General features: G+C 38.9%; 1 protein-coding gene across 12 annotated transcripts in view; it reads right to left on the bottom strand.

The window, feature by feature from the left end:
• The window catches only part of LOC131679245 (dual 3',5'-cyclic-AMP and -GMP phosphodiesterase 11), a 422,056-nt gene that overhangs the window by 29,114 nt on the left and 378,854 nt on the right, over positions 1-14,088 (bottom strand). For all 12 annotated transcript variants that reach the window (XM_058959936.1, XM_058959937.1, XM_058959935.1 and 9 more), the window contains one exon: positions 11,082-11,613. In XM_058959936.1, the coding sequence (XP_058815919.1) occupies positions 11,082-11,575 (494 nt within the window). In that variant the 5' untranslated portion in view covers positions 11,576-11,613. The remainder of the gene's footprint in view (positions 1-11,081; positions 11,614-14,088) is intronic.

Genomic DNA, 14,088 nt, shown 5'->3' with positions numbered 1-14,088 from the left:
TGGAAATTTACTCCCCCCTTTGAGCATTTTTCAGTTCAGTTTATATGGGAATTAGCTGTGTGGCCGCACTTTTCAACCCGTGATTCCGGAACCAGAAGTCGAACCAACAAAAAAAATCAATGGCAGCCGATGGGAAGGTTGTTCATTTGAGACTAAGTTTATGCAAATCGGTCCAGCCATCTCTGAGAAACAGAGGTGACATTTTTTTTTACATTCACACATACACACACATACATAAAAACATACACACAGACATTTTCCGATCTCGACGAACTCAGTCGAATGGTATATGACTCCCGGCCCATATTTTTGTTTTGAAAATGATTGTGCCATTGTGTTTATCAGATAGTTTTGCGCATAAAAACATCTAATACATCAAGATAACTTGAGCCAATCGCCAAAAAAAGCAAAAAAAAAACTTTCTCAGTACGTTTCTCGCTGTATCTCAGTAACCAAGCAGAATGTCAAAAACCTGAAAACGCCACTTTGTAGAGATTTTTTAGACGAGTTATGTGGCATATCTAACTCAGTTTGCTCCAAAATGGCGTTTGTCATAAGATAGCACAACAGCAACGAATTATCATCGAGAAGACAACCCCAAGCCGTAGCGTGAGAATTGAAGTCTCTTCGATCCCTGGAGTAATTCCGCAACATCACAAATTTGTCGGTTCCCAAACTAGATCCAAACAAACTTGCACAAAGTAGAATCTCTAGTTGTGTCGTCACATGAATTTTTTGGCGTTCCTGGAAGCGCTGAAAACTTCATGTTTCATCTCAAATATCTAAGACCAGAAACAGTTTGCTTCGGCTTGGTGTCAGAGATTCCTCGAACTAGTATATTTAGCGGTACCTCAAGAGAGATATGTAAGCCTTTACAAGTAATCTCGTCCGTCTATAGTTTTTAGGAGCAGTAAAAGAAATCCTCACATGGGGATCATCAAAGTCACACTCTCCCTGAGCAAAGGGAACATGATGTTTTCTCGTTATAAGTGTCAAAGCTTTAGGAGAATTTCTGCAAAAAAGTGCATAGAGTGTCGTGTAACGGAACGCTTCACATTCCTCGGGCGCTCCAGGTATGCGGGGCGTGGTAATAAATCATGTGAACTCTCCCACAATAGTCACGTCGAGCTTAATTGCCACAAAGGTCCATTCACCTGTAATCAGTGCAATGCTTCCATGCATGATATGCGATCCAAACAGCCAAACAGGCAGACGATGTTTATCGAAGTCGACGTAATTAAATACAAAGCAGTCGCGCCAAAGGTAACCTGACACGAGTTTGAAGGGGGACGCCATTTTGTCCCGTCCAGTTGTCCGGTTGTCATTCAAAATCTTCGCTCACTGGAACTACGAATCCTTGAAGCAGTCTAACCCGAGTTTCAGTAGATCCACACATCACAAATTCGAATAGGTGGCTACACCATCGATTTGAACTTTATCAGTGGGTATGTAGACGCGTTAGTTATTCGTAAAAGTCTTGTCACCAGTGAAGTCATTTGCCTGCTTTAGACAGAATATAGCAATTCTGCGCATATCTGGGCGAACTATCGAGATACCTGTCTTTAGATTACTTAGCGGATTGTCTTTTATCAAAAAGAAGATCGGATGTAGTCTGACCAAGTTCAAGGTGTTTGATTTTAAACGGGAAGTTGGAGTATTTAATGACGAATTTTGTTCGACATCCATTTTAGAATAAGCGGTCAAATAATTTAGATAGAGTTGGGTTTTTCTATGAAACAACATTATACATTTTGATAATACACTTAGTTACTACGACTTCATCTCTCCGTGTTGACCATACTCCTAACAAATGAAATAAAATCTTTTCAATCAGAGGTCTTGACATAATGTTTGACATTAACGGTAGCAACGTCATATGTATCAACAAACCAGGAAACTGAACGTGGAAAATGACTTTATGCAGCTGGTGATCACACTGCGACAAATGAACAACATAAAATGGCCAGTTATGTAAGAATAACATAAAATAAGAGAATTGCATACCAATATTTTTTTCAGAATTCTTATGGCTTATTTAACACACAAACATGAATACAATCAAATATATGATTTTCTAAACATTTATTCTACAATTTTAACCACATTTCCATAAAATCAACACTATATTCGCCTTCGCTTGAAATTACCATAGTGCTGCCGAGATACAGGTAAACAAAAGAATATTTGCAAATTTTTTTTTCAGACGCGAAATCCCTGTCCAAGGGTCATTTGTAAGTAATCGGTAAATAAGAAACATTAAATAACTTGAAACGAAGGGATCAAGGTTAATTGAATGATATATATGAAATAATATGGACTGGAAATCTTTTTGACAAATAACTATATTGATTTTTTATTCATAATTGAATATTTGTTGTACTTTTTTCAGGTGCCGTTCTATCTCCATTGTTCACTCGACAAAATCGCCCACAATCCACTTTTAATTAAAACTAACTTTAACAACTTTTTATCTATCTTGCTTCTTTTGTTTACGATTCCTCTGCTTCATATTTCGCTTCAAGCGCCATTCACCCTTTCCTCACAATTCATTTCTTCTAACTAGGTTTTCCAACCCTAGTTTGTTTGACCCGGAAACTCCGGTTCTTTGGAGGCGATCTCCGGGCCTTCGGGTTTCACCTCAATTTCTCCGGGGCTAGTGAGGACACATTTTTTAATTTTTATAGTACTGATTGTATTTCTTTCAAATGAATTCTTCTAGTGTTATGCTGCCTGCTCCTGCAGCGGTCCTTACCTGTAGATTAGTGAGGATGGATTTACTTCTTTGTTGATACCTCCCTTGCGATAAACAACCCACAAAGAATTTCGAAAGACGCTGCAGTGTCTTTAACTCTGCTCTTCCGCTGTGGCGGAGAGCAATGCTCGGCTTATCCGCTGCAGCGAGAGCGGCTGGTGCTCTTGGGTTCTTTGCGGTTAGACGGGGAAGCGAATTTCTACACCCATTTAAACCAACAAAACGGTTTACTAACGCGAACAATGAGTGTTCACAAAGCTTAATGTGAACTGAGCAGAACAGTGGTACGCATTATGCTTTGCCAATGTAAAACACTAAACGGTGAATGTAAGTCAATTTGATAATGATAATGACCTCAGTAGGTAATAGTAACCGATTAAAGTTCTCTAAAATGTCAAAAAATCGTTGTGATTCATATTTCTGTCTGATTTAAGCCTATACTCATGTTTTTTGAAGCCTATCCTAGGTCAGTGAAATTCTCCTCACTAGAGGTGGCAACCCTACTTCTCACCTTCTCTGTTGACATGCCCTATCGACATTATTCATTCTCATTCCGATTGGATGTCATTTGGAATTTTGTCTACGTGAAATGCCTCGTGCACGTATATTTGCGAATAGTGCTATTGACACATGTCTTAGGGCGTGGTGGCGAGAAGCTGAGCTGGGGCTGGCACTGACATTACGATGCGAGATGCGAGTAACCTGCTTGCAGCATATCAAATTGAGCCTGTCAGAGTAAAATCAGGTAGTCAGCGCAGATCCACTCGGCTTTCACTCTGACATCATCCCTGTCGTTTGCAACAAGAAGGTTTCTCGCATTCTAATGTCAGTTCCAGCCCCAGCTCAGCTTCTTGCTGCCACTCTGTAAGCAACCTTAGATAGGACCTCACAACTCGCGATACATGTGCTGTTACAGCCAGTATGACTGTTGATAACATAAATAATAGATATGTCTATGGAGCATTGCATGAAAATGAGGTTAAACTTTTCTGGCAGAGCTTGTTTACTTGAACTTAGAAAATATTTGTTTCCATAAGAAAATTAATTCGAAGATTTAACACCATGTAAATAAGCTCGATGAACTGTCATTTTTTCGAGCATATTTACTCAAATGACGTCATCTTGCAATGTTCCATTGTTCGGCATATTTGCCGCCTAATGAGCCATCACCTCATGATTTCAAAAGGATTGTATCATACTGTGGCAGAAATACTCGGCGGTGCATCAAATGCCCGCCACATAATTTGGGCCAGCTCAGGCACCGAATTGATGGAGTACTTAAGTAGTACCTATCTGCATGTACCTAATGTAGGAAACCAACCCAAATTTGCACGATCTGGCAGAGAAGAGGTGTTAGATGTATCTCTCTGCTTCGACGGTATTACGCATGAGTTGGTAAACTGGTTCGCACCAAACTAGCTCGAACCGTCCTTATCTCATCATAAATACGTCATCTTTGATCATTTAAACGTCTCGTTAGATATCGTCACATATCGTAAGCCCAAATCTACGAACTTGGACCTCTACGAAAAAGGGTTTGGCTACTAGGTATTATGGGTATCTTCCGACGATTGAAGCTCCAAGTAACTTAGTCGTGGGAAAACTCAATCATAGTAACAGCATACCAAGAGGCTTGTCCACTCCGATTTATGCGTGTTTCTAGAGGAACTCGTTGGTGGAATATCGAAGATATTCGACTCAAAAAAAATTGTAGGTGAGCTTGGAATCCCAGACGCAGGCACGAGTCGGTGCCATTTAAGTAGGCTCGCAAAGCATACGGATATGTCCATCGATCCTTTGAGCGTACTGGTTGGAAAAGCCTCTGCACAAATGTTTCGAGTCTCAACGAGACTAGTAGATTAAATAAATTACATCGAAAAACTTTCACGTATGTTCGATCAGAACTACTAATGGTGCATACTCGTCTGACGAAGATGTAGTACTCAACTGTCTTTTTGACACACACCTTCCAAGTTGTATAGAGCATCACTGTCCCTCAGTTTGTTTTCAGGTACTTCTGATTCTTTCTCGTAGAATTGCGATAACCGAATCGATTAAATGGGTGATTGAAAGTTTTGCTCCGTATAAGTCTCCGGGAAAATATGGAATCATTCCAGCTCTACTTCAAGGAGAATATGAGCACTTCAACCAAACTGTGAAAAAAGTTCTTTGTTGTAGTCTTGTAACAGGTTAGCGTGGTGGGAAATAATTGTAAAATTCATTCCTAAAGATGGCCGTCAAACTTATAAAGAGGCAAAGTGCTTTAAACCGATCAGTCTGACCTCCTTCCTTCTCAAATCAGTGGAACGTTTAATCCACCACTACATTCGGGATGTTAGCTTGGGCGAGAACTGGATACATGCAATGCTTTGCAGCCGACATCTGTGCTCATCGTTAAGAAGAGTAGAGATAAGGAAATTGAGTATCTGCGGATGTCCCGAAGGTGGTGTGCTGTCACCACTTCTATGGAAATTTGTGGCTTGTTGAAGAAATATGCTGGGACTTTCGGCAAATCTTGGAGACTCAAATCCAAGTACAATCCGTGGATCTACACAACAATTGCTAGAATAATACTGGCGTACGAATGCCATCTTTGGTGGCAGAAGGGAGAAGTCATGACAATCCAATTAAAGTTATACCGTCTTCAGAGGATGGACTTGATGGCGATGACAGGTGCGTTCACGACAACACCTACTGTTGCTCTAGAGGCACTCTTGAACATAAAACCACTATATATGTGATTCGGAAATGAGAAGCACTTGCTTGTGCATACCGTCTCAATGCTACTAGGCTCTGGAACAGCAACCCAATAGTTCGTGCAACTAGCCACACAAGACTGTGGTCCCAAATGGTTACACTTGGGATAAGAATACACTTACTTCTAGTGACCTTACACTCTGCAATTTTCCGTTTAAAACTTTCGATGTGAGAATTCCTCCTCGTGACTTGAAGAATACGTAGTTTGTTACACTGACGGTTCTTTGTTGAAGGGCCGAGTCAGTGTTGGAATCTATTGTCGTGACATGAGAATAAACCAATCGCACTCGCTTGGTAGATACCGCACCGTATTCCAAGCAGAAATCTGCGTTTCTGTGTGACTGTAAATTAATCTATTTCTGCACTGACAGTCAGGCTGCCCTGCAAGCACATAGTTCGGTATATTCGAGACCGAAATTATCTACCTTCTGCGGGTATCTTGTCATTCCGATATTATTGGAAGTGAATGAGCGGACGAATTGGTAAGAGCTGATGCTGTGACTGACTTTGTTGGTCCAGAACCAGTTCTACCCACCCCGGTGGCACGGTGATAGTTTCCTGAAACCTCCGTTTGTTGTTGTGGTGGCGTTGTTGTCAACAAACTATTAAGCTATATTCATACTGTTCCTACGTATGGCGCACATGCATACAGAGATATGAAAATCTATTAAAAGGTTTTCAATGTTATTTGAATAAATTGCATTTCTTTCGACACAAAGACTGAGCTAAAAATTTAGGTGAAATAAGGAACGAGTAGAAATATCGATTGAAGAAGCAGTATGTGATAAGCCAACCCTAACGTGCGGTGTGATAGGAATCTTCAGGGGTATAGAGTATTTTCCAATCTGTAGCTGATTAGTGTGATTAACGATTTGTTTTGATCCACCTACTATAATTTTCTGATAGGTCAAGGAAAACAGTTGATCTTAATCAGCTGAATTACTTTTGTAATTGAACATGAAGGAGTATTTTAAGTCTCCAGCTTTAGTTTTACAGGGGCACAGAACGTTTTAAAAACATTATAAGTAGTATATGGGATTTTATTCCAATGTTTCAATTAGACATGAAACTCTACATAGGATATAGACACTACAATGTTATCTAACATTCGAAAAGCTTTTTCGCATAAGCAATCTAACTTAGCATCTTCAAGATAAGTAAAGATTAGGAAACTGAGTGTATGCGGATGTCGCCAAGGAGTTATTATTTCATTCATGCGATCTTGTCGAGGATAGTTCATATATTTAAAATACCATAACCACAAACAAGACATTTTCTGAAAAAAATTAAATCGCCAATTACAAAAATACTAAGAATTATGAAAAGTCGGTTAATTTATACAAAAGTATATTATTTAAACTAAAATTATTTTATCACGGATATATACGTACTACATTAAAATGCTCAGTAGGTGATTGGGAAATCATTTCCATAGATGAAGTTTCGGCAACAAACCTTCTATGCTTGCATTTTGCTGCATTTTCAATAGCGCATAGCTCTACAGACTTAAAATGTTCGTCGCAAAGCCATTTAGGGAAACCAACCTAATTTGAACTTCTATGAAACCACATTCTTTGGATTGTTTTTTTTTATTTTGCTTATAGAGGTTTTAACCTTAAGGTCATTCGCCTCTGTTCGGGTTGGAGAAATTTTTTTTGGAAAAATCTCTAAAGTTATGTGCGGGGTTGGGAATCGAACCCAGGTGAGCTGCTGTACATGGCAATCCATTTACCAACTACGCTATGCCCGTACCCACTATTTAGATTGTAGTTTAAGTCACAGCATCGTTAGTTTATTTTTAATTGCTAATCAATAAAAACTCACAGTTGTCGAAAACAATTCATAACTCCACGGTTACCAAGAAGAGTCGGTAGAAGCGATGTTTTTTTTTCTAATGAGATTAAAGAGTACAATTTAATAGTGTTCCAATGATCTAATAATTGTATCTGTCTTTGGGTTATGCATTTACGTATTTGAAAAGGTTCCTTTGTAGTTTTAGTTCGAGGTATAAAATAAATAGTGCCTAAAATATGTCGTGCAAAAATTGGTACCAAATTATTTGGACACATCTAGTTTTTCATTCTTAATAGCAGTGTTTTATCAATTTAGAATAATCAACATGTAAAAAATCAAGTAACGGTGGGACGAATGCGGATTATATTCGAATTTCTTCTCAAATAATTAGCAAGTCAATGGAATTTATTACAATTAAATGTTTGATTATGTTGCTCTATTGTGGGGTAAAAAGTAAAACTCTATCGTTCTGACAGAGGAATTTTCCCAACAATGCTGTCGCTAAACATTTGCTAACTACAAACGTAGTTTACACGGAGTGCCCCCAAGCAGTCAATAGGTGCTCTAGTTTCCCATTTAAAGTAATTTTTCTAGCCATATGATGTAAAAATAGCCTTTTAAGCAGCTTTCAAGTACCCTTAAAGCATAGGCTGCTTGAAAGTACTCTAAGAACTTTATGTAAACTTTAAAGTCCACTTTTTAAGTATTTAAGTATTATCCGAATTTTTGGTTACTTAGGCTAACAGTCTTGTTTGCCAGTTGATACGAAATGGAAACATAACAAAAAGCATCGAGTTTCTCGTACGGAGGAGTTATTAAAAATAGCTGGGGTGAAATCCGCAATGATATGACAATCAGAACATCTTGTCGACGGTACGGCATTCCAAGATACAATTCTGGGTGAATAAACGCTATGAACATCAGCCAAGATCTGGAGCTGCTCCAGATAAACCAAGTGGAATAACTTAAGCTTGTTAAATAAGTGAAGAAAACGACATAATGCCAGTTACGTAGATGTTTTGTCTGACTTGTTTATGATATTTTTTCATGCATACTTTATTTGAAAACTATCTTAACTAAGTTTATCTCAAATACATTTAATATACTGCAATAAGAACGAGGCAGTATCACAGTTTAGTTGAATGAACTTTACCGCTTCCAAAAAAATTTCGATCATGTTCAGTGTGTTCAACATATATTTTTGACACCGTCAAAATTAAAATGGAAGGGTCCAAAATGAAAAATTTCATGATGTTAAAAAAGTTAATGCCAATTAGTGAAACATCCATTGACAGTTTCTGTCTAACCGGAGTAATACATCTTTTTCTACGTAAACGAAAAGTCACTACCTCAAACTTGGTTGGTTACTCTAATTCTACCATTTTAAATTTTCGGCACAGAACATTAGAATGACAATAAGCCGTTTTCTCTATAAATGGGAAAATGATATTCATGACTTCGTTGTTTTACTGTAATCATTGCGAATCTAAATCGATTTCAAACCCCGAGAAAGATTTGTTTACTGTCACTTGAGATTTTTTACCCCTGTTGTTTGTGTATCGGTGCAAAAATCGTATCGTTGGTTAAATCAGAGGGATGAAATTTGTTTGCAGTGGTTGTTTTTCAACAAGTTGTTAAGCTACGTGGAAAGCCAATAAATTTTAAACACGAAACTTATCAATTAAATAATTCACTATCTCTTCAAATATTGCTCTGCTATTTTAATACCTACTGCAATCATTTTATAAATTTATATGAAGTTCATATTCAGTTAGCATAATGACGGATAAAATAATTAATTTTTTGGTAAATATTTATTACGCACAGAGACGATGTCGCACAAAACTAGATATGAACATAGCTTAAACGCATTTTCTGACAGCTAATAGAACCAAAGAACCAAAATTTTTGGCTTCAAGACAAATGTATGTAGATGACAGCCGTGCCACCGAGGTGGTTCTACCACTTTCTATAAGGTGAATAAAGCACAAAATTCGCTCTTAGGCTGCATTCGAACATGCCAGCCATTGGCGTAGCATGCGAACTTGCGTTCAAACAAAAACTTTTCTGCAGGACGTCATTTCGAAAATATCAAAGAATTTGCTGCATTTTTTCAAACATAATTGCAGTACTCTAGTCAGGGCACTGACTGGATATCGCAAACTCAATTATCACATGGCTACTATTCAGCGTGCTGAGTAATATTCGTGTGATCTTTGTGCATCCGTGCAGACGTATTAACTCTCTGTACCTCTTTTTGTTAGGTTTGCTGTACACAATACGGGAATTGAACAATGTTTCTGAAAATGCTGCACATATAATTCTTTATATCCTTGTAAATAATTGCTCTTAATGAAAAATCAAAATGATCTCATTGACTTTCGAATATGTATAGTCTTTCATGCCGGTGAAAATTTTTATCGGAATCGAAAATGGTCGGTCACGAGTTTAAAGCATTTCTCACGGATTTTTGTGAAATTTTACATTTTCGAAACTCTTGTAAAAATTCCAGTAAATGCTGGATTTGAATTTGATTCAATTGTACATTTTTTACTTTAACCAAAGTTTGGTTACGATATTTTCCACTCAATTAGTTCTCGAATTTGAGCCTGATAGGCAATCTTTTTACTCATATTTAATCTACAGCAATTATACAAATTATGTACGGATTAATAATATTGTCGAAGTTTCAAAGACAGTGTGCAAACAGTTCAACGGTATTTACACATAACAAATTCTCAAAAGGCTTGTTCATCTACCGTAATGAATTTTTCAACAATCCGACACACCAACTCAACAGAACCATTCCCAAAAGACATTTAAAATAGTGCTCTGGTATGTCCAAAGTCCTGTTCAACCATATAATGTATTTCCGATGCCCACTACCGAAGTAAATTCCGCTATGATAACCCCTGGCAGGTATGGGTTCTTTGTGGAGAAAATACCCTCTATCGACCACTCCTGTCTCCCATTTGTAAGAGGAGACATGTTCGCACCGCATAATTCCAAATGTCAGTTTAATGCGCGTTATTACTCGTTCTGCATTCAGCAGGATCGAATAGCATTAGTCAATTCAACTCGGGATTCCCCCCAGGAATACTGCTGGCCACGAAGCGAGGCGAATGGGACTTCATTTTCTATTTTATTTGCCAATTATTTCCACCTTACTAACTATCATGTTGCCAACAACGAGCTACGGCGATGCACGCAGGTAAAGGCAAAGGCGGGTGGATTCCGTAGGAATGCCATTTCGAACCTGCTCGAACACACAGGCAGAGGGATATGAAGTGGTCTATAAGAGATAGGGAAAAAGGACATCAAAAGGTAGAAGGTATGACTGGAGATAATACGTTCGTGGGGTTGTGAAGCCAGCCTTTGGGCAAGCTGTCCCAGTCCGACAGAGATTCCATCCGCCGTTGACCGGCTGCTCTTTGTAATAATGTCAGGATTAATGAAGAGAAAGATTTCATCGTAATTTGATTGTGTAGGGATTATACGAGGATACTCGGGAATTTGTAATGACTTTCTGTGTGAGATTTGAGGTGGAATTAGAAGCTATGGAATGTGATTTCTTCCAAGTTAAATTTGATTCGACTTGTTGGAGGGGATTGGAATAATAAATTATTTTCGGCAAAGGATAGATACATTTTTTCAACTTCAATGTTGTAAAAATATACGTACAGTATAGTACAGCAACGTACTCAGTTGGAAATCAAGCCCAAGTCGGCTGCGTACACCAACTAACCTGCGAAACAATAACAATAACAATCACACTTACCTCACCGGTGTCGTTGCTCCGGAACCTGCCCGCGAGGAACTCGGTTGTGCTCCACTGCCGTGAGTCGGCGAGTCCGTGCTATTTCCGGCACCGGTCGTCATCGGTGTGGCATGGGACACCAGCCATCCGTCGACCATATTCCGGGTCGCCTTCCGTATGAAGTAATCCTGTACAAACTCCGGATTCTCGTCCAGCCAGGCTTCCATGCGGGCGTACTCGGCATCGTAGCCGCCGGAGCTAGATCCGGTTACTGGTGGTACTCCACCGCCGCTACTACTGCTACCCAGATGATGCAGATGCTGATGATGGTGATGCAGGTGATGCAGGTGGTGGTGATTGCTCAGCGCCAGCGGATGATGGTTCAGACCGCCGCCGGTGGTACTGTTCGGCCCAGACTGTTGTGAAGCTGGCTGTAGCTGTAACGGCAGGGGGACACCAGAACGAGAGCCCAACGATGCATCGAGTCCCACTGTGCCCCCCTGCTCGGCGGGCATTCTGCTCTGAGGCTCCTCTATACTGCGCAAGTGCAGGCCTGTGTTTAGAGTAGGACAAAAAAAATAAAACATGGGTTTAATTAAAAATCGAACCTATTAAAGTCGTTATTATTTAATGTCATTTGGAAATCTGTTGGAGTTTGCACTTTTTTTTTTTATTAAAATGGGATTACAGTTTCAGTGCCAGTAGGGATACCACCCATCCTTATAATTAATATATGATTTTCCCTGCTTCGGAAGGTATCCTGAATAATTTTCTAAAATGACGAAAAAGTCTTTGCTTTTCTTTATATTTACCCTATGCGCATAAGAATGTTCCCAACTTTGGCGTATTACACGACGATTAGGGTTCCTAGTAACGAATTATTTGTGATGGGAATCGTTATCGCGATACTAAGACGTCCAGTACCAGTATTGCCGGTAAAATACTGGTTCTCAATTTTTTTTAAAAAAAGCGAGAACCACTGTGAAATTAAACGTGAAAAACCATGATATCATTGATTAGATTTAGTTTGCTTTTCAAGCATTCTGATTAACCAAACAGGTTTAATTTTTATGAAAGTGTATTACACGTATTACTGGAAAACAGACAAAGAATGACCGGAACGGTGAGAATGAAGAAACGATGAAAATTCACCTTTTTATTGGAAACTCCGAGAAAAGATATGTCATCACGCAGGAATCGAACCTGCGATCTCTCAGTCTCTAGTTGGGTGTGTTAACCACTTCGTCATCGAAGAACTGTGATGATGTCATCACATATTCCCAACAGTATCGTGATCACCGCTGGAGCCTCCAATACCTCCCAATTGACCCATCAACCCCCAATATCTCCTATAAGCAGATCGTCACCTCTCCCTCTCACCGATCGGGCCAAATCTCTCTCGTTATCTATTTTTAGGTCCAGTGGACTGCGCTCAAGGCTTGAGATATTTATTATCACTGTTTGCCCCCTGCCTAACTCAGTCGCCGCCCGACTTTGGCAGTGGGTAGAAGCTATGGACCAAAGTATTAACCAGAATATTAACCAGAAAACAGACGCCACGCCACAAACTAAATAGGTCGGCACACAGTGAATAATGGGAACTAATCAGATTTTCCCTCATGAAATTTTCTCAAAAAATTGTGTTTTCCGTTGTTTCATGTTCGTTGTAAATACTTTGATATTTAATACAAGATCGTTGTGATTATTTTCGATGAAATAGTTAAAATAATAAAATATATCCCTTCAGTATGACGAGAGTTATAACCAGTTTTCCCAAATGAACATCGTCTACAATGTTCGCTCTGGGTCTGTGCTTACATTGAATTTGTTACATTTTGTGTACGAACTCGAATACGCTATTTCATACCAAATTTCATACCAAAACATGTGCACATGTTGCACACCCTAACCTCATGTACGTACACGGTGTGCATACACATAGGTTCGTGGCATCAGTTTGCTCTTTCTCACTCTCATCAACACTAGCGTTGATTTTTTTTGCCTTGTGCGAATCGTTCTCGTGTACGAACCCGGTGTACGTACAAGGATGTTTGGACTACAGTTTGTACACCGTTCGCTTGGGTGCGATGATCGACACGAACCTGTACTTCGAGATGAAGCATGTTTGAGGTTGAACGCGTGCACGAAACTATGTACACAGTTACAAATTTATCGATGTGCGTGGGAAGTATGGTTATAACCTTTACACTTATAGTGCCATCCTGCTGGTTGATATTTTGAAATGAGCCCTTATATTATAACATTTAATCTTGCACGCTACAAAACCATGTATAGCGAGTCTAACAACATCCAAAACTGAACAAACAGTTCTCTCTTCGCTTAAATCCGCTCTCGCGACCACTGTACTGTACTGTACCAAAATTTCTCAAATTGCAATTTCGAGAAGATTTTTCGCTAGTATACGACATTGCAAAATCAAATTGAGATGGGTTCTGCGAAAAAAATTTGGAAATAATACTGGTATTTTATGTTCTTAGCCCGTTTGTTCCTAAAAAACATCGGCGGACGACCTAATTGACCGATCAGAATCTGACACTAACAATATTGGCGCTAGCTACAAAAACGGAGACATTAATTGTGTTCCTGTCGGATTCTGATGAGACGCAATCGAAACTCAAATTCCAAAACTAATTTAGTTATAGGTTCTGTACCCTTAACGCGCAAATGCGGTTTTAAACAATTTTCTCCTTAATAGAGAAAATATGTTTAAAAAAAAATCTTCCATAAATTATAGCGCGGCGACGTTCGTCGTAAGTTAACTACAATTGGCGGGGCATTTTTTCAGCGGCGAGTTGTTAGGTACTATAAAAGTAATATGTGTAGTTTTTTTTACCAATAAAGCGGCCTCAATCATTTTTTTTAAAGATTGAATTTCATAATAAACAGGCTAAAACTGAAAATGTCAAAAAATGCAATTTGCAAATGTCAAAAAACCAAATCTGGGTTGCAAGTTTGAGAAATTTTGACTCTATTGCATTATTGAAAAGAACAAAAAATAGGCAATAGT

This window comes from Topomyia yanbarensis, chromosome 2 (genome assembly GCF_030247195.1).
Source record: "Topomyia yanbarensis strain Yona2022 chromosome 2, ASM3024719v1, whole genome shotgun sequence".
In the NCBI taxonomy this organism is placed as follows: Eukaryota; Metazoa; Arthropoda; class Insecta; order Diptera; family Culicidae; genus Topomyia; species Topomyia yanbarensis.
The sequence above is the reverse complement of the archived record's forward strand: the minus strand, read 5'-3'. Positions and strand labels throughout refer to the sequence as shown.